Source organism: Myotis lucifugus, unplaced genomic scaffold, assembly GCF_000147115.1.
Source record: "Myotis lucifugus unplaced genomic scaffold, Myoluc2.0 scaffold_186, whole genome shotgun sequence".
Lineage (NCBI taxonomy): Eukaryota > Metazoa > Chordata > Mammalia > Chiroptera > Vespertilionidae > Myotis > Myotis lucifugus.
In genome coordinates this window covers 2,327,122-2,345,855 of record NW_005871234.1, presented here as the reverse complement: position 1 = coordinate 2,345,855, position 18,734 = coordinate 2,327,122, and the positions used below count along the sequence as shown (strand labels likewise).

General features: G+C 55.6%; 2 protein-coding genes across 7 annotated transcripts in view; one reads left to right on the top strand and one right to left on the bottom strand.

The window, feature by feature from the left end:
* The first annotated feature begins 503 nt into the window (after window positions 1–503).
* Window positions 504–16,190, top strand: RTKN (rhotekin). 5 transcript variants are annotated; one of them, XR_002831191.1, is made up of 14 exons: window positions 504–565; window positions 2,554–2,841; window positions 9,677–9,876; window positions 11,397–11,458; window positions 11,555–11,608; window positions 11,707–11,824; window positions 12,041–12,250; window positions 12,962–13,056; window positions 13,158–13,264; window positions 13,474–13,602; window positions 14,491–14,659; window positions 14,736–14,928; window positions 15,323–15,355; window positions 15,510–15,613. XR_002831191.1 is itself a non-coding variant. In XM_023760616.1 (14 exons), exons 1-14 carry the CDS (start codon window positions 512–514, stop codon window positions 15,836–15,838), a joined length of 1,953 nt encoding a protein of 650 aa, XP_023616384.1. In that variant the 5' UTR covers window positions 504–511; the 3' UTR covers window positions 15,839–16,190. The 5 variants fall into 5 exon arrangements, 3 of the variants coding, with proteins under 3 accessions (XP_023616384.1, XP_023616386.1, XP_023616387.1); XM_023760616.1 differs by having other exon boundaries at window positions 14,824–14,928; window positions 15,510–16,190; XR_002831190.1 differs by lacking the exon at window positions 15,323–15,355 and having other exon boundaries at window positions 15,510–15,677.
* A 126-nt stretch (window positions 16,191–16,316) lies between these two features.
* WDR54 (WD repeat domain 54) overlaps window positions 16,317–18,734 on the bottom strand; it is a 5,054-nt gene continuing 2,636 nt past the window's right edge. Inside the window, exons 4-10 of one of the 2 annotated variants that reach the window (XM_006096790.3) lie at window positions 18,599–18,665; window positions 18,453–18,506; window positions 17,987–18,114; window positions 17,068–17,168; window positions 16,807–16,969; window positions 16,574–16,648; window positions 16,317–16,504 (exon numbers count right to left, since the gene is read on the bottom strand). In XM_006096790.3, the coding sequence (XP_006096852.1) occupies window positions 16,373–16,504; window positions 16,574–16,648; window positions 16,807–16,969; window positions 17,068–17,168; window positions 17,987–18,114; window positions 18,453–18,506; window positions 18,599–18,665 (720 nt within the window). In that variant the 3' untranslated portion in view covers window positions 16,317–16,372. The remainder of the gene's footprint in view (window positions 16,505–16,573; window positions 16,649–16,806; window positions 16,970–17,067; window positions 17,169–17,986; window positions 18,115–18,452; window positions 18,507–18,598; window positions 18,666–18,734) is intronic. The other variant, XM_023760620.1, reaches the window with a different exon arrangement.

The window sequence follows — 18,734 nt, the reverse complement described above, 5'->3', positions numbered from 1 at the left end:
CGGGGCTTCCCGTGGCCCTCCCCTCGCCCAGGTGTGGCGCCCGCGACCCCGGCCGGAAGGGACTGTGCGCCCCCGCAGTGCTCCGGAGTGCGGGGGTCCGCGGGCAGACGGGCTGTCGGGCCAGGCTTGCTCGGGAGGGGCTGACCTAGGGTTGCGAGCGCGCCCCGGAACCGGGCCCCAACCGAAACGGGCCTTTTGGCGGGGGTGGAAGAGGAGGGGGCCCGCGGCCCTGGCCCGGGCCCAGGGTATCGTCCTTCTGGGGGCGGGAGTTTGGGAAACCGGCCGGCGGAACTTTTCCCACCGGGGCCCGGGGGGGGGGGGGGTCAAAGGGAAAAAAAACCGAAGGAAGCCCCGCGGGGGACCCGGGGGGGCCCGGGGGGGCCCCCCTGGACGGGGCCAACGGCCCCAACCCCCCCAGCATTTTTTTTTTGAACGGGCAACGCGCCCAGCGCCAGCATGTTCTCTCGAAACCACCGCCCCCTTGGAAGATGGGAGTTGCTCCGCCTTGGAGATGGAGTTCAAGCGCGGCCGCTTCCGACTCAGCCTCTTCAGCGACCCGCCCGAGGTGAGACCCCGCGCCCCCCCGCCCTCCGCCGCCCGAGCTCCGGGGCCAGCCGTGTGGCCCCCGCCCGCGCGCACGCCCGAGGGGCGGGGACGCCGCCGCTGCGTCCAAACCCGTGCTTGTTGACTTTTTAAAAAGCGTGTTTTTATTAATTTCAGGGAGGAAGGGGGGAGAGAGAGGAACATCAATGATGAGAGAGAATCATTGCTCTGCTGCCTCCCGCACGCTCTTGGGGAGCGAGCCTGCAACCCGGGCGTGTGCCCCTGACCGGAATGGAACCGGGACCCTTCAGTCCGCAGGCCGGCGCTCTGGCCACTGAGCCGAACCGGCTGGGGCTTGTTGGCTTTAAAAGTCGGGCGCAGACCCAGTGTCCGCACGTTCGTCGGACCTGTGCCACCCAGGCTCCCTGGCCCAGGTGGGATGATCTGCCTCTGTCGGGACGAGCTTCGGTTGGTCTCAATTTAAGGGGTCCCAGGCTCGACTCCCAAAATGTGTCTGGCATCTCCCGGGCATCCCCGGGCAAAGGGTGGTGGGCAGCTAGGCCCCAGCAGCTTGGACCTTCCCCCTGGGCGCCAGCCCCCTCTCCACCCTGTCTCCACGGTCAGCCCGGTTGGCCACTTCGCCCAAGCACTTCCCAGTCACTCCTCTGTGCGGCTGCAGGGCTGGGAGTGCGTGTGCATGTGTGTGTGTGTGTGTGTGTGTGTGTGTGGTCCCTCTGTAATGGTCAGGGACTATTTCCCACACCCAGACTATCAGCCTCCTTTCCTGGGCCTGAGAGGAGTTCAGTCTTTGGTCTAACAGTTTCCTCCGGGCCCAGCGCTCTCCACGATGCAAGGTCTGAACCCCACTTGTAACTCCCTAACGAGGTTCGGGAGGGGCTGCGCGGGGAGTGGGCACAGCAGGGGGCTGCCCAAGGTCAGCTGTCCTTCCCTGCTGGGCCTGGAAGAGTTAAGTGAGGGGCCTTACTCCCATCCCCCTCCCTCGGGGCCGGGATTCCAGGCCGGGCTCCTGCGGGCCACCCCCTTCGCCCGTCCCCCCCCTCCCCCCCAGCCTGCCCAGAACAAAGGCCCTTTCACACATGTTCCGGTGTCCCGGGCCTTCTCTGACTCAGAAGCTAGTGAACTTGGAGGAGAGGGCCCTCTTGTCGGGTCCCCCAAAAGTAACCCCGTCCTGGGCCAGCGTGGGAGAGTGAGGGGCGAGGCCCGGAGGCGGGGGTGGGGGGAGGTGGGGGGAGGGAGGGGCCTGTGCCCTGGGGCGGCCCCGGGAGAAGCCCGGCCTTAGGGTCTGGCGTGGAGGAGCGGGGCGGGAGCTGCCGGCCCGGCCCGGCCCCCCCTGGGGGTGTGTGGACTCCGTGGGTCTGGGGGTGGAGGGGGGGGGGGGGGGAAGAGCTGCAGCTGGCTGGGAATCGGGGCTGGTTTCCTGTCTGGAAGGGAAGGGGCCCGCAGAGGGGAGCGGGGGCAGCAGCAGCACGCAGGCACACCCCTGCCCTTCTCCCTCCCTCTTCTCCCTTCTGCTGGAAAAGCGAGGTAATTGTGAGCCTAGGGTGGGTCGGGCTGGACGGGGGCCCCCAAGTTGGAAGAAGTGGCCCTGGGGGATGGGCCGCATTTACCCCTTTGTCCCACTGCCTGGCTCACTCTCCCAAGTCCTCACCTCCATTCCTCTTCAGAAAGTTCCAAGCTCCTGACAAACGCCAGGACTCCGTAGAACCTACAGGAGGCGTCGCCTCCCTGCCCCCTTCCAGCTGTGCCTGCCCCTCAGGCCCTCCTGGCACACAGATTCTCTGTCCACCCGCCAGGGATGTGGGCGGGGGCTGGGGAGGGACCAGAGTCGGAATGAAAGGGCCTTTTTCTTCCACAGCTGGGAGAACAGCTGCCACCAAAGCAAGACTGGACACTCTGTGCCCAGAGTCCCCTCTGCAGCTGGCCTCCCCTCCTGGGACCCCACTTATCCTCACCTTACTTTCTTTTCCTTTCATGCCTGGCTCCCGCCAGGGCCCTGCAACAGCGGTAGGCAAAGGAAGTTTGTCACAGCAGCCAGAGGGGGCTGACAGGAGTGCAGAGGGGCAGAGTACCCTCTGCCCAAGAGCTGCCCACCTCTTTCAAGACCCAGGGGAGCAGTGGGAGGAGGAATTGTGGGGCAACGTGGTGCCGGCCCGCCCCTTCCCTCTGGAGGGGTTGACGAGGGAAGGGGCACTAGGGGGCACAGAGATGCAGGACAGATTGCACATCCTGGAGGACCTGAATATGCTCTACATTCGGCAGATGGCGCTCAGCCTGGAGGTAATGACCCCCACCCCCACCCCCAGTGCACCTCTTTGGCAAGCATCCCAGCCCGTTTCTGCCCTGCCCAACCCTCCTGGGGCTGAGTCGGGAGGGCAGGCCTGCTCAAAGTGGGAGAGGGACAGGTGGTTCTGTATGCCCTGCCTTGGGTGCTGTGTGGATCAGGCTCAGTATTGCCAATCAGGGCGTTCTATTGACAACAGGGTCTTGTCTTCACACCTACGTATGGAAGCTCTGTGGGTGGGGGTAGATGGGAAGAAAAGGAGTTCAGTGTGAGAGAGGTTTGCAGGAAGGATATGGCCTTCCTGGAGAAGGGGAAGGGGCCCTGGGGCAGGATGTAAAGATTTTGCTGACCCTGGAGATGGCAGGGAGCTATTTATTCATATAGTTATTCTTAAACACGTTTATTGAACACCTACTATATGTCAAGTTCCTTTCTAGATCATGGTATATACTTAAGTGAATCAGACAGGAAAGGTCCATTCTGCTGGGGAACAGACAATAAACATGCAAACACATAATCTCACAGTGAAATCATGATGAAAATGGAGATATAAACAACGTGCGGTATAGTGAGGGTAGCATTAGATGTAGAGGTCAGGGAAGGCCTCCGTGAGGAGACCCTTGAGCTGAGACCAGGGGGATGTGAAGATATGTGAAGAATGAAGGAAGAGCTTTCTAGACAGAGGGCAAAGCAAGCGCAAAGGCCCTTAAATGGGGATGAGTTCCAGTTCCAGTGTGGCTGGAACATAGTAGTTGGGGTTGAGCTCGTGGGCAGGGGCCAGATTAAGCAGGGCCTTGAAGGCCATGCCAAGGCACTTAGATTTTACTCTCACTGTGATGTTGGCCCATGGAAGGGTTTTAAGCAGAGGGATGACTCATCTAATGTTTTAAAGTGATGGCCGCTGAGAGTAGGCTAGGCTGGGGTGGGGGTAGAAGAGAGGAAGGTTGGAAGTAGGGTAGCAGAAGACCACCAGAAAAAAGGTGGTTACAGCCTCAGGGTAGTGAACCTGATGGTGTGGATGAAAGTGCTCGTGGTGGAGACAAGAAGGGGGTGGACTTCAAATGATGGCAGTAGATCTGACAGGGCTTGCTGATGGATTGGACGTGAGGGGTGAGGCAAAGAGAGGACTCGAGGATGATTCCTAGGCTGTGGCTAAGCAACTGGGCAGTGTGGCAGTTGACTGGAATGAGGAAGAGGGAGGAATCTGTGCACATGACCACCTGGACCAGGCAGGGGTTTTCTGCTGAGGAAGGTCAGAGGCAGGACTAAAGAGTCATGATCAGAAATGGCAATTTATTTCATGTCACCTCTCTTGGCCCCACCCCCACTCCCTGGAGCAGAGTAGACATTACCTGTCAGTCATAGCACTCTGTTTTTTTCTTTTCTTTTTTTAGTATATTTTTATTGATTTCAGAGAGGAAGGGAGAGAGAGAGACAGAAACATCAATGATGAGAAAGAATCATTGATTGGCTGCCTCCTGCACAACCTCTACTGGTGATTGAGCCCATAACCTGGGCATATGCCCTGATTGGAATTGAACCATGACCTCCAGGTTCATAGGTCAATGCTCAACCATTGAGCCATACCAGCCAGGTAATCATGGCCTAGGAATCTTTCTCAGCACAACCTTAGCATAAATTATGCAGGTTGCTTCCTTCATAAGGGCACCAGGCAGAGTTAAGAGTCCTGACCTGGTTTGGGGCTGCATCAGGAGGGGACACCTTTACCTAATTTGTTCACCTGGAGAAGGTCACCTTTTTCTCATATGCAGAAAGTTACCCCATGAGCCCACTGAGATTTTGACACTACGTAGTGTCCTGTCTTGGCACGGGAAATAAACCTGTTTGTCATCCCTGGTCCTCTGCAATGTCCATGTTTCTAGTTACATGTGGCTATTTAAAATTATAATTTAATTAAAATGAAATAAAAGATTTAGTTCCTTAATAGCTTTAGCCACATTTCAAGTGCTAGATGACTATTGAATATTTCCATCATTGCAGGAGATTTTATTGCTCAGAGCTGGTCTAGATGTTGAAATGTTTAAATTCTGACCTCCCCTTACCCCCACCATGTAGTTTTTCTTCATGGATAGTGCTGGCCTTGCTGGCCTTGCTGGCCTCCTCTGCTCCACCATGTGACGTCTGCCCACGTTCTGGAACAGAGGAGGAGGCTTAGGTTTCACTTTTGCCACTTCTCCTTCAGCCTGTGCTGTGCTCTTTCTCCATGAAACTCAGCAGTACCCCCACCAAGGGAGACCCATTGTGTTTTTTGTTTGTTTATTTGTTTTTGATGTATTTTCTCTTATGATTTTCTTTCTTTTTTAAAAAAATATATATTTTTATTGATTTCAGAAAGGAAGAGAGGGAGAGAGAGATAGAAATATTAATGATGAGAGAGAATCACTGGCTGCCTCCTGGGCATGTTCCCTGACCGGGAATTGAACCATGACCGTGATCTCCTGGTTCATAGGTTGACTCTCAACCACTGAGCTACACCAGCCAGGGATTGGCAAGAGAGGTAGTCATGGCAGAATAAATCCAAGATAATTTTCTGGAAGAGGTAATGTAAGCTGCAAGTAAAGGGGAGGTGAGAGAAAGGCGGTCTTCATGTCTTCAGACATGTGCTGAGCCCACCCTGGTTGGTGTGGCTCAGTTGATTGAGTGTCCTCCAGAGCATGAGGAGGTTGCTGGTTCCATTCACAGCGAGGGCACATGCCCCCTGCATCTGGATCCCTGTAGGGGATGTGAGGAGGCAGCCTATTGAAGCACATCCATGTTTCTCTCTCTCTCGCTTCCTCTCTCTCTCAAAATCAATTAAAAAATATACTTAAAAATATGTGTTGGCCCCAGGTAGAGGTTAAACTTTCCCATTTAATCCTCAAGCAATGCGAAGAAGGGGGTGGAATAACCCCTGTTTACAAACCGGGGCTGTAGAGGTTACGTTCTCATAGCTAGTCACGTTCCTGAGTGATGATCTGAACTGAGCCCTGGTGGAGATTCTGAAGGGAACAGAAGGTGAAGCAGAGCAGGAAGTCAGGGACAGAGGGGGGAGGGGACAGGAAAGGCTGTCCCTGGAGGCCTACTGTGTGTTGGAGCTTCTGCTCATTACTCATCCTCCTTCACCCCTTGGGGCCTGACCCAGGTCCAGTTGACATCCATCTCTGAGCTCTTTCTCTGGAGAGTCCGGTGAAAATGCTGCCTCCCTGGGGAGAGGGGGTGTGTGGGTGGGGAGGGGGCGACAAAAAGCCATCCCTGGGGTGGGTGGGGAGGTGGGCCCAAGCCCAGGGATCTAGAAACTGCGCCAGGATTCCTGAGATGCTCTGTCCAGAGGTGGGAGCCGGGACATCTAGGCCGTGGGAAGTTGGATTTAGGGCTGGAGGGCGGTGGGCAGACCGCAGCAGGGGTGTCTGGGTCCTTAGGGTCATCTGGGCTGGGCCCAGGGACTTCTGCGGCTGGTTACTCCAATTTACACCCTATACTCTCCCCGCCCCCTCCCCAGGCCAGGGGTCACCTTGGAGGGCAGCTGCACCGCCAGGGGCCTCCTGCAGCTCTAGCGAGTGCTGTGGCCCTAAGCCCTTTCCAGGACAAGGGGGCGCTCTCAGAGGTTCCGTACTCCGGACTGGCTCTCCGTGGTCCCGCCACTGGGAGCCCGGGAGCCCAGAGTCTAGCCCGGGAGCCCCTCAGCCGCTCTCGCGGAGGTTGGGAGCTGATGTCACCGGTGCCCTGAGCGCCGCGGGCGGGGCCTCTGAGTGGGCACCCAGACGCCAGACGGTGCAGCCGGCTCCAGACCAGCGCGCTGCCTGTGGCTGCGTGGCAGGCGCAATGGCCCGGGCTAGGGAAGGATCCGTGAGTGCTGGGGCTGGGCTGCCCGCCAGGAGGGGCCTTGAGGATGCCTCCCCGCTGTTCCTCCCCCCTCCCCCCTCCCATTTGGGGTGTTTGTGGAAGAAGCTGGATGCAGAATGGGATGGGGGTTGGCAAGCGGGGAAGCTTAGCAGAGGTGGACCATGGTGCAGACAGACCTAGTGGGGTTTGGGGGAGCTGTGTAGTCTCGGAGAGCTTCTGGGTGGAAGAGGCTTTGGGACCGGGTTGGCTTATTTCTGATGGGTCAGGAAGGGAAACATGGATAGTGCTGAGGTAAGGGGTGATGAGAGGCTGGCCTTGCACAGCGGCCCAGGGTATAGTGAAGGAAGAATTTGCAGGGAGGCCAGACAAGGCTTTTGGAAGCAGGAAGTTGGGGTATTCACGTCTTGGAGACTCGAAGGCTGGAGCCACCAGGGACAGAAGCAAGAGCACAGGGTGTGGAAGAGGCCTGGTGTGAGGGAGAAGGCAGGTTTGGGGGGGTCACATTTCACCTGTCTTCCAACCCAGTGCGGCCGTCAGCTTGCCTCCTGAACTGACTGACTATACTTGCTCTGGGGTTGGTCTGCCACCTTCTCCTGAAACCTTCCCATCACTTAGCCAGAAGCAGACAGGGTCTATTTTCTGTGAGCATGTTTATGCCATGACATAGCACTTACGGAGCAGCCATTAATGTCTGCATCTCTCACCTCCCAGCTGGATTTTAAATGGAGCCTTGGACAGCACAGGGACACCCCAGCGTTTGTTGGGTGACTGCTCCTGCTGCAGAAGTAGCATCACTAAGTCTGCATCCCCACCATTCACTGTACCATGTGCTGGGCACTGTGCTGGTGCTCTACCTTCCTGTCTCACTGACTCCCCACAACCCCGGGTGGAGGGAACGGTTTCCATCCTCATTTTACAGATGGGGAAACCAAGTCTCAGGGAGGTTAATTAAATTGCCCAGAGCTTTCTCACTAAGTTTCTTCCCAGCTTCTTAAGACTGGCAGGGCTGTGACTCAGACTCGGGGTTCTTGTGTCAAACTGGTGCTCCCCTCCTCTGCTCCGTGCCAAGACCTCCAGGGCTCCTTTCTGAGGGAAGAGGGTTTCCTGAGAATCCTGGTGCCTCGCCCAGTGCCCCCAATCTGGCCCTATGCACAGCCTGCTCAGCCCCTCACTCCTGACCTCCTGCTCCACCTGCCTTCCCATCCCCATTCCTTGCCTCTGTCCTCACCGTCTCAGAGTGCCAGCAGGTGGCAGAACCCCTAATTTGGGGTGTGTATGGGGTGAGCTCCGTAGGTGGTATGCTCCTTCTCCACTGGTCCCTTGCCAAGTAGATGATCCCCTCCCCCATAACTTGAGTCTTTGGGGTAACCCAGGATGGCCTTTATTGTCTGTGTCCATTCCCTTTAGTTGGTGGTTCTCAGCCCAAGCTGCACCTTAAAATCACTGGGGGGAATTGTCAAAAAAATGTACTTGCCCCACTCTTAAAAGGTTCTTATTCTGCAAGTCTGGTACTTTCTTTATTTTTAAGATTTAATTTTTTAAAAAGGCAACAATTTCCAATAGCATAGTAGTAAAGAAGGGTGCATTTAAATAAAGTATCATAAACCTGTTTTCCATTCCTGGCTCCCAGCCCTGCAACCACTACTATTTTATGCATATCTATGTCAATGCATGTATATTTAGTACACAAATGGTAGCATGCTATAATATTGTTCTACTTTCTCACTTCATATACAGGGTGTCCCCAAAAAATGTACACACATTTTAATAGCTGATAGCTCAATTTTGAAAATGAAATGTATTTTAAGAAACACTGCCTTTATTATTATTCAAAGCGTGTGTACACACTTTTTGGGGACAATCCTATATTTTGAAGATTGTTTCATTTATCTGCACACTTTTTTTTTTTATCTGCGCACTCTTCTGGACATTGGCTACCAGCTACTGGTAGGGATGTGCTGTAACTTATTTATTTTTACCTATCCATTTTTTAATTTGTCAATTACTGTTGACATTCAATATTACTTTATATTTTATATGTACAGCATAGTGATTAGGCATTTATATAATTATGAAGTACTCCCCTCCCACCTCGATAAGTCTAGTATGCTATAACTTATTTAACCAATGCCCTGTTGAGGACTTTTAAAATATATATATATATATTATTGATTTTTACAGAGAGGAAGGGAGAGAGATAGTTAGAAACATCGATGAGAGAGAAACATCGATCAGCTGCCTCCTGCACACCTCCTACTGGGGATGTGCCCGCAACCAAGGTACATGCCCTTGACTGGAATCAAACTTGAGACCTTTCAGTCCGCAGGCCGATGCTCTATCCACTGAGTCAAACTGGTTAGGGCCCTGTTGAGGGCTTTTAATCTTGGTGTTTTTTTGTTTTTTTTAAAATACATATTATTGATTTTTTACAGAGAGGAAGGGAGAGAGATAGAGAGTTAGAAACATCGATGAGAGAGAAACATCGATCAGCCGCCTCCTGCACATCTACTGGGGATGTGCCCGCAACCCAGGTACATGGCCTTGACCGGAATCGAACCCGGGACCCTTCAGTCCGCAGGTCGACGCTCCATCCACTGAGCCAAACCGGTTTCGGCAAATCTTGGTGTTTTAAAACAATGCTGCAATGGATATGACTTTGCCCACATGTATAACGATAAACTCCTAGATATTGGATAGCTGGATCAAATGACGTGAGTTTGTAGTTTTCATAGATTTTTCCAGCTGTACTCAAAAGATGCTGAAGAAATGTCTACTCCCCCCTTCAAAGGCATGAGGGCACCTGTGTTTTTACAAAGCTGCTCTGATTGTTCTTGGACAGCTGAGGTTGAGGTTCAACCCTTGCCCATGAGGAACCTGAAACATAACTTTGTCAGTTTCTCCTGGGCCCAACCTCCACTTGGGGACTAGAGGGTGCTTCTGCCTGTTCCCTGACTGACATGTCCTCATCCTTCTCCCCACTCCTGCTAGGACACAGAGTTGCAGAGAAAGCTGGACCACGAGATCCGGATGAGGGAAGGGGCCTGCAAGCTGCTGGCAGCCTGTTCCCAGCGTGAGCAGACTCTGGAGGCCACCAAGAGCCTGCTGGTGTGCAACAGCCGCATCCTCAGCTACATGGGCGAGCTGCAGCGGCGCAAGGAGGCGCAGGTGCTGGGGAAGACCGGCCGGCGGTGAGCACAGGGAGCGCGGCCTCCTGAGGGTAGTGGTACAGCATGTGTGTATATGGAGTGTGGACTCCCTGAAGCTGACCTCTTCATGTCAGGCCTGCAAGACACCTTGATGTTTCACCACTGCAACGAGCTGCCCAGAGGTGCACTAGGGCGAAGCTGGGGCTGGACTCAGGAAAGCCAGGGTTTTTGGTGAGAGGGTGGCAGTCTGCGGGGTAGTAATGCAGAAACACTAATTTGCTAAGCCCTGTCTGTGATCTGATGAGGTTGGCTGGCAGGCTGGCTTCTGGAAAGCCTATTTTCTCAGTCAGCTCACCAGGCCATTTGCTGAATGGCCAATTTACCACAACCTGATGATAGTTTATTGTACCTGGGGTTCACCATCAGAGGCAGAGATTGGGAAAGGAAATAATAAAAAGTCATTTAGGGGAAGCCTATCCCTTCACATAAATAAGATTGTGCATTCCAGAGGGGCTTGGCTTCTTTCTGGATGTGAAACACAAGCTATGCAAACATTGGACTCTGCTGATCTGAGAAATCTGTAGTGAAATGGTTGAGGTTATGCTCTAGTAAAACTAAAATGTTTGAGAAAATATTTGGCAAGTTGATCATTCCAAGAATTGGCCATTTTTTGTAAACTGGTCATTTGTAAAATTGGCTTCTGGCAAAGTAATTTGCTTGACCCCACAAGGGCGAGTGGGAGAAGGCCCAGCTCAGCCATGAAGGCTGACGCAGGAGAGGTTGCCAGGAGCCTCCAGAGCTCACCCAGGAAGCCACAGGGAGGGCAGAAAACCCAGTCTGCGCCTGTCCCATAAAGCTAAAGGAGGGGCAAGCAGGCAGGGGTCCGCTCCTACTACGAGTTTGCTGTCTCCCGAGAGGCAGCCATCACTAGTCTCTGCCCTGCTCACGGGGCCTAGTGTGACTTGAGTACACCCGAGTCCCTGACAGCTAACACGTCAACATGAGTGCCACATGGCTTAGCTTAAGGCCTGACTAAGTCACTGATTAGTTACATCACTGGCAGTATGAATTCGCATGGATAACACTCATGGCCTTCGTCACCTTAGGGGGACATCCTCAGTGAGTCCTGATGATGGGCGGGGAGGTGAGAAAGGCCGGGTGTCAGGGACCCTACAGTGGGGCACAGGGAAGGCACAGCCAGGAGGGTAAAGGAGAACTCAAAGCTGAGGGGAAGGAGAGAGGTTTGTGGTAAACAGGACACAAATGTTCCCTACTTGGGTTTTTTCCTTCCATAAAAAACTGCTCAGCTTGATTTCTCAACTGACCCAGTGCCCTCCTATATCTAAGAAAGATGGGATGAGATGGTGGAGATGACGAGCCGACCTCATTGTGTCCCCAGCACCCCCCAGGGTTCAGTCGACAACTCAGGCCCTCAGCCCTGCAATGTCGGCCTGGCTGGGGCTGCCCGGCTGGGCGTGGTGGGTGGTCCTAGAGCCCTTGGGAACCAGAGCCAGTGGGGTAGTGTGTGAAGGCCAGACTGGGACATTGTGATTTGCCCACAGGCCTTCTGGCGGCGGGCTGCTGGCTGAGCGCTCCCCCTGCCGTGGCCGCGTCTGCATCTCTGGTAAGAAGCACAACTACCTCAGCCCTGGCGCTCCCTGCCCAGCCACGAGATCTCCTGCCCCATCTCAACATCTGTTCCTACCCCTCTGCCCCTTAGAACTCCGGATTCCACTCATGTGGAAGGACACAGAGTATTTCAAGAACAAAGGCGGTGAGTGTCACACAGACTGGGACACAGGGGAGTGGCCCTGAGGTTGAGAGCTCCTGTGGGGCACTTTTCTCCAAACGGGTTTTCCTCTCTGTCCCCAGATCTGCACCGCTGGGCTGTGTTCCTGCTGTTGCAGCTGGGGGAGGACATTCAGGACACAGAGATGATCCTGGTGGACAGGACCCTCACGGACATCTCCTTTCAGAACCACCTGCTCTTGTGAGTACCTCATCTGTGTGGCTCTCCTCTCTCCACTCTGCCCAGTGCTCTGGTGAGGTAGCTACAGGGGAGGGGAGGAGAGGGAGGAAGGGAGATGGGCTTTCCCAGTGGAGCTGTCCTGAACTCATACCACATCCATCCTTCCCCCATCCCTCCCTCGTGCCTCCCTGGACTTCCCCAGGACCATCCTCCTCTCTTCTCCCCACATTCCTGCAGCACCGAGGCAGGGCCAGACTTCAAGCTGCGGCTGGAGCTGTATGGGGCCTGCTTGGAAGAGGAGGGGGCCCTGGCTGGTGCCCCCAAGAGGCTTGCCACCAAACTCAGCAGCTCCCTGGGTCGCTCCTCTGGGAGGCGTGTCAGGGCATCGCTGGAGAGTGCTGGGGGTTCAGCGAGCAGTCCCGTCCTGCTCCCCACCCCGGCTGTGAGGTAAGGCCATGCATTCCCCCACTGCCCTCACATGTCTATCCTGGCCACAGGTGACCTCTGAGCTTGCAGAACCTACTTTGCACTGCAGCCAGGATGTAGACAGACACATGGGAGGCACTCAGAGCTAGACCCAAGCCAACTGATAACCAACAGGAGTGCAGGGAGAGCTAGGCTCTGGGTCTTCACTTTTTTTTTGCAGCAGCAGCAGAGGCATTCATGTGGATAGAACAGAGTGCCCTGTTGGAGGAGGGTGGCCCGCTCTGTGGTGGTGTCTCCAGGAGTCTGGAAGCACCTGTGGAATCCTGGGCCCCTGAGGAGCAATGTGAGAACATCAGAGTAATGCACAGAATGCTGATTTTGGAGACATACCCGGGTTCAAACTCCAGCTCCACCACCTACCTATGGGCTATAGATTATGGGCACATTTTTGAACCTCTATGCCTCAAGCTGCCTCATCTATTAACTAAAGAATGCCACCCACCTCCCGGGCTGTGGTGGGAATACAGGAGGACAGCATATGTAAAAAGCACAGGACCTGGCGCTCAGCAGGAGCGCAGTGAATGTTCCCCACTCCCGCGGGGAAGGCAAGCTGGTTTTCTGTGTGGCTCTCTGAACAACGGGGCAGAGCTGCTCAGCACTATAGCTCCTGCCGTCTAACGTGGCCCTCACGTTCTCACCCGGCTGAGGCCCACTTCTCTGCCTGTCCCGCAGTGGTCCTCGTTACCACCTCCTGGCTCACACCACGCTCACCCTGGCAGCAGTGCAAGATGGGTTCCGCACACATGACCTCACTCTCGCCAGCCATGGTGAGTTTGTGTGGGGGGAGCACGCTGGATGGTAGGAAGAGGGGCCGTTGGATGACCCCCTTCTCATTCTCCACCCGCTCTCTGCACTTCCTCTCGCCCAGAGGAGCACCCTGCCTGGCTGCCCCTTTATGGCAGCGTGTGTTGCCGCCTGGTGGCTCAGCCTCTCTGCATGACGCAGCCGACTGCCAGTGGCTCCCTCAGGGTGCAGGTGAGGGCCCCTGAGGAGTGGAAGGGAGCACGGAGAAGGCAGCGGAGAGCTGGGTCACCTGGGAATTAGAACTGAAAAACCAAGGTCTGGGTGGAAGGAGGGGATGGCAAGACAGGAGGGGGCACAGAAAGGGGCAGATTCTTGATGGAGGGCTGGGAAGAGGGTGTTGGGAGGTGTGATTCCCCAGGAAACCTTGAGTATCTATGCAGCAAGCTGGGGAGCGGCAGGACTGGGCACGAGTGCACGGAGTCCTGAAAGGCACGAACCTCTTCTGTTACCGGCAACCTGAGGACACAGACACTGGGAAAGAGCCGCTGTTTACTATTGCGATCAACAAGGTGATGGGTCCCCTGATGGTCAATCCACCAGGTGCCTGGGCCTGGAGCCTCCCCTTCAGGTCCCACCAGGGTGGGTGCAGACCTTAGAGAGATCAAAGTCTTCTGGGCCTCACTGCACCACCCAACTCCAGGGCCAGGAATGATGAGGGGACCATTCTCCCTGACCAGCGTCACTGGAAAAGGGTTGTCCCTTCTAGTTTCCAGCCTCAGCCAATTCTCAGAGAGGGTTCTATAACCAGTCTAGGGTTTTTCATCCACCTTCCATCTTCCCCCTCAGATTCGCATTTGCATCTACTCCATCCTTTCCTGGTTTCCTCTCCCAGGCCAAGTTCAGTGCCCCCTCTGTTCACCAGCCCTTTTGTTAGCTTTCCTGCTGACTTTTATGGAGGAAGTAGTGAGGGACATTAGGCCTCAGCATGCCTGCCAGCCTCTGTGCCTTCCCCTGCCCACCCTTTTCCTGTCTCTGTGTGCCTCTATCCCTGACTAAAGGCCATCTGTCTCATCCCCAATCCTTTCCGGCCATTCCTTCCCACTCAGCTCAGTAGGAGGCAAATGACAGGGCTTGGGGAACGCCCCACAAGCTCCTCTTTCTTTCTTTTTTTAACATATTTATTGATTTCAGAGAGGAAGTGAGAAACACCAATGATGAGAGAGAATCATTGATCAGCTGCCTCCTGCACACCCGCTACTGGGGATCAAGCCCGCATGTACCCTTGACCGGAATTGAATCCGGGACCCTTCAGTCTGCGGGCCTAGGCTCTATCCACTGAGCCAAACCGGTTAGGGCACGCTCCTCTTTCTAAGGCAGGATGATCAAGCCCGCCTGAAGTCACTGCTGACCTCTGTAACAACGTGGAGTTCGAAGCGGACGCCTTTTTTCTCCTGCAGGATACTCGAGTCCAGGCAGGGGAACTGGACCAGACCACAGGCCGGCCCTTCACTCTGAGCATTAGTAACCAATATGGGGAGGACAAGGTGACACACACCCTTCAGACAGAGAGTCGGGGAGACCTGCAGAGCTGGATGGAGGCTCTGTGGCAGCTTTTCTTCGACATGAGTAAGACCAGGGGCTGGATTGAACTTTTGGGAGGAACTGGCATTTGTGATTTCTTACTGTAGGCCTCTCTTTCAAGAATACGTGGAAGGAAATGTAGCAGGGGAGAGGGTAGCCTGGCCCTCAGTCCTCTCCCTCTCCACCCCCAATCAGTGTTCTCCCTTCAGGCCAGTGGAAGCAGTGCTGTGATGAAATCATGAAAATTGAAACCCCGGCTCCCCGGAAACCACCCCAAGCACTGGCCAAGCAGAGGTCCTTGTACCATGAGATGGGTGAGTGCAAGTATACTCCGGGAAGCTGAGGGGAAGTGGGGCTGGAGGCGTCAAGGGAACCCAGACCATGGAAAGAGACAGAAGGCACACTCTGGGCGGAGGCAGAGCCCTGGGACTCGGGTCCCACCGAGTCCTGTTGTGTCCCTTTCTTTCCTCTGACCTTCTCAGAACCACTCCCACCAAAGTTCAAAACAAAATCCCAAAGAACCAGATTCATTTCATGGATTTCCTTCCTAATTTCTTCTTTTTTGTTTCCCTTTCTGCATGCGGATTCCTCTCTTTTCCTCTGACCTTTACTTGCCTGGCACTGCTTTCATTTTCCTTCTCTCTCTTGATGTCTTCACCCACATCCCCACTCCCAATCTGTGTCCACCCTGCCTGCTGTATCCCATAGTCTTATCAGAGCCTGGGGCTCCAGGGGGCCCAGGTGAGGGGCTGCTCCTGCAGGATAATGCAGTCTCGGCTGAGATCCGGGCTTTGCTTTCCTCCTATTACAGTGACAGGTGATGGTCAGGGCTGGGTAGACCTGGGGCCTAAGCTCTGACTAGCCCCCTCCCCTCAACCCCTTCCTGGTGCCACAGCTATTGAGCCTCTGGATGACATCGCAGCAGTGACAGACATCCTGGCCCAGCGGGAGGGCGTGAGGCTGGAGACGACCCCACCCTGGCTAGCCATGTTTGCAGACCAGCCTGCCCTGCCTCGCCCCTGCTCGCCTGCCTCAGTGGCCCCAGCTCGGACCCACCCCCTGCCCTGGGGGCGCCCCAGAACATTCTCCCTGGACGCTGTGCCCCCAGACCACCCCTCCGAGGCTCCCCGCTTGGTTGCCCCTCTCCCCCCGCACCGATCCCCACGTTCTAGAAGCCTCTGCCGCAAAGGCTCGCCCCGCACTTGGCTCCAGTCACCAGTGTGAGGAAGGTGCTGGCAACAGGATCTGGCCAGGAGAGGAGAGGACCTGTGCGCCCGGGCTCTGGAGACGGTGCTGTCTGCAGCAGGTTGGCCAGTGGCCTCCCTTCCTCAGCTGGACTGGGGGTAGGTGGGGGATGGGGAGCCGAAGCCCCTCTTAAGCTATGGTTGTCATGGTGCTGAGGGACTCATTCCCGGGGCTGGCTGGGACCCCCCTGAACCCTTCCTGGGAGAAAACTGGAACCAACCCTGCCCTACCTCCTGCACTAACCAGCTTTGAGGATGGCACTGGAGAGCGCTGGGAGGGAGCACACCTTCCCTGTGACTCCTTCACCAACCATTAAAGTTATTTAACAGCAGCCGGCGCCTGGCTCTTGACATCAGGTTGCCTCTCTGCTTGGCCTGGACCTGCCCCTCCCCTCTCCCCTGGAGCTTAGTTCGCCGGCCGTGAAAGATGACTTGGACCTGAGTAATTAGACACGGGCTGGGTGGAGGAGGCACTTTATAAACACCACAGGGAGGAAGGAGGGCTTTTCTGTTCTCACTCACTGCTGAACCTCAGGATTTCAGCGAGGTCGTAGCCAGTCACAGCAAAGGAGCTGCCTGAGGGGTCACAGAATCGGGCGCCACACACCTGAGTGTCGGGCACACACTCTCCGTGACAGTGTTCCACCTGGGGGAGAGAGGGCTGCTCAGGGCCTGCCGCCCCATGCTGGCCCTCCGCCCCCCTCTCCACACCCACCTCGGTGCAGCCACTCTCTGTGCGTTTGCTCAGCTTCCAGATGTGTACAAAGGTGTCCTCGGCTGCAGAGAGTAGCTGTTAAGAAAAGGCAGGGAGGATGAGTGGGAGTCGGAAGGTGCTGACGAAATGGTCCAGGTTGGAGTGCTTCACCAAGCGGCAAAGACGAGCCTGTGGAGTTCCTCTCAGCATCCCCCCACCAGGAACCAGGGTGTGCAGGGGTGGAGGAGACTGACCTTGCCCACCTCCGGAGCCAGGTCCAGGGCACAGATGGCCCGGGCGTGGGCGTTGATCTGGACGTGCAGAGCTCCTGTACTGGTCTCGTACAGACGCACTTGCCCGTTCCCGTAGCCCGCTGCTGCGATCCCCTTCCACAGCTGCACGGAAGTGCATGGGACCCTGCAAGGGCAATGCCCCACTTGGATTTCCCCACGCCCAAGCCCACTCCCCACCCTGCAGCTGCTTCAGGAAGTCCTCAGCCCCTTCGCCTCACCTACCCAAATCCGGGAATTCGGGTCAGTAATTTGAATTCAGGGCCCGACCGCCAGACACAAAGCAAGCCTGAGTCGTCTGCTGTCACGACGTCAGCCATGCAGTCCTGAGGGGAAAGGCAGGGTCAGCCCTTCCCTCTCTCCCCTGCTGGGTCCTGTGTACAGGGAAGGGAGGCAGTATATGCATCTTGGCCTCTTGGGAAAAGGAAGATACGGAGCCCTCACAGGCTGGAAGCAGGGTTCCCCCAGGAAGCATAAAATGCTTTCCTTGCACCCCTCACAGTCCCCCTCCTGCCCCCCCTCCCCGCCCCCCCTCCCCACGTTAGGAGGGAGTATATCACTGCACTCAGCGGGTGGATGATGAGACTGAGGCCATAGTGTTATGACCTGGAGGTCTTACAGTAAGCCAGTCATAACTAGGCTCGGCCTCGACTCCCAGCCCTAGGCAGCCAACGTAGCCCATGGGCCCGGCTCTGGGCCAGATTCAGTAGAGAATATGAATTAGAAGATACAAACCCCATTCTCAAGAGGTCTGCAATTCAAGAGTTTTCGTAGAAGACAGTACCAATTCAGGGGTCAGCTAAGGGAGATCAGTGAGAGCTGGAACAGGGGGCAGACTTCCTGGAGAGGGTGGTGCTGGAAGGAAGCTGTGCATGTCAGAGCTGGCAAGCATCTTAGAAGCCATCTGTCCCAACTCCTCGATGCACATGAGCATGAGAAGTGTTAGTGGACTACTGAAATGCCATGTGAAATATCTCTGGCTTCGTCACTGGACCTGAGGTGCTGAAGCCTAGGAAAGGGCAGCAGTTTGCCCAAAGTCATCCAGCTGCTTAGTGGCAGAGCCAAGACTTGCATTCAGGTCTCCGGCCTCCCAAGGTGGGGAAGGACCCCAGGCTCACGGGAATGAGAAGGGGCTTTCACTCACCTGTTCCTGGGCAGGCTCGCTGGCGATGTCTGTGACTGATGTCGGATGCCCCGCCAGCTCTTCACTCAGTACGATGTTGGGACCTTTGGCTGGTATGTCAAATACCAGTACCCGGCCTGACCACATTCCTACAAAAGCAGTGTGTCCTAGTCCTCCTGCTTCTCCAGCCACCACACTCAGAACTCCCTCCGTCCCAGAGCCTTAGTAACAAACCCATCTCTCACTGCCCCAACAGTCCTGCCCCTCCATGACTACCCTTATTCTCCCTCACCCTGCCCCTCTGAACCCGTCCATGGCTCTTTGGAGTCTCTGCCCCCTTCACTTCCACCCTTCCCTTGAACCCTCCACAATTTCCTCAGACCTGCAGCATCTTCCAGATCAAAGCCCACACCTTTATACCCCAGCACCACCCCCCCCCCCACACACACACACATACACACCAATGCCCTGCCCTTGGGCCTCTCACCTACACAGATGAAATGGCCACAGGAAGCAATTCCTCGGGCAAACATAGCCTGTACTGAGTATGAGAGGGGAAAACTATTAGAAATAGTGCTTCTTCCGGCCCCAGCAAACACTCCCTACCCACACCCAACGCAGTCCTGCAGGTACCTGGAGAGGCATCTCTGGAGTCCAGCGCGTGCCAATAGACCATGACGGAGCCGTCAGACTCATACATCTGGAGGGACAAGGGCAGTTATGTCCTATACCAGTGGTCGGCAAACTGCGGCTCTTTGGCCCCTTGAGT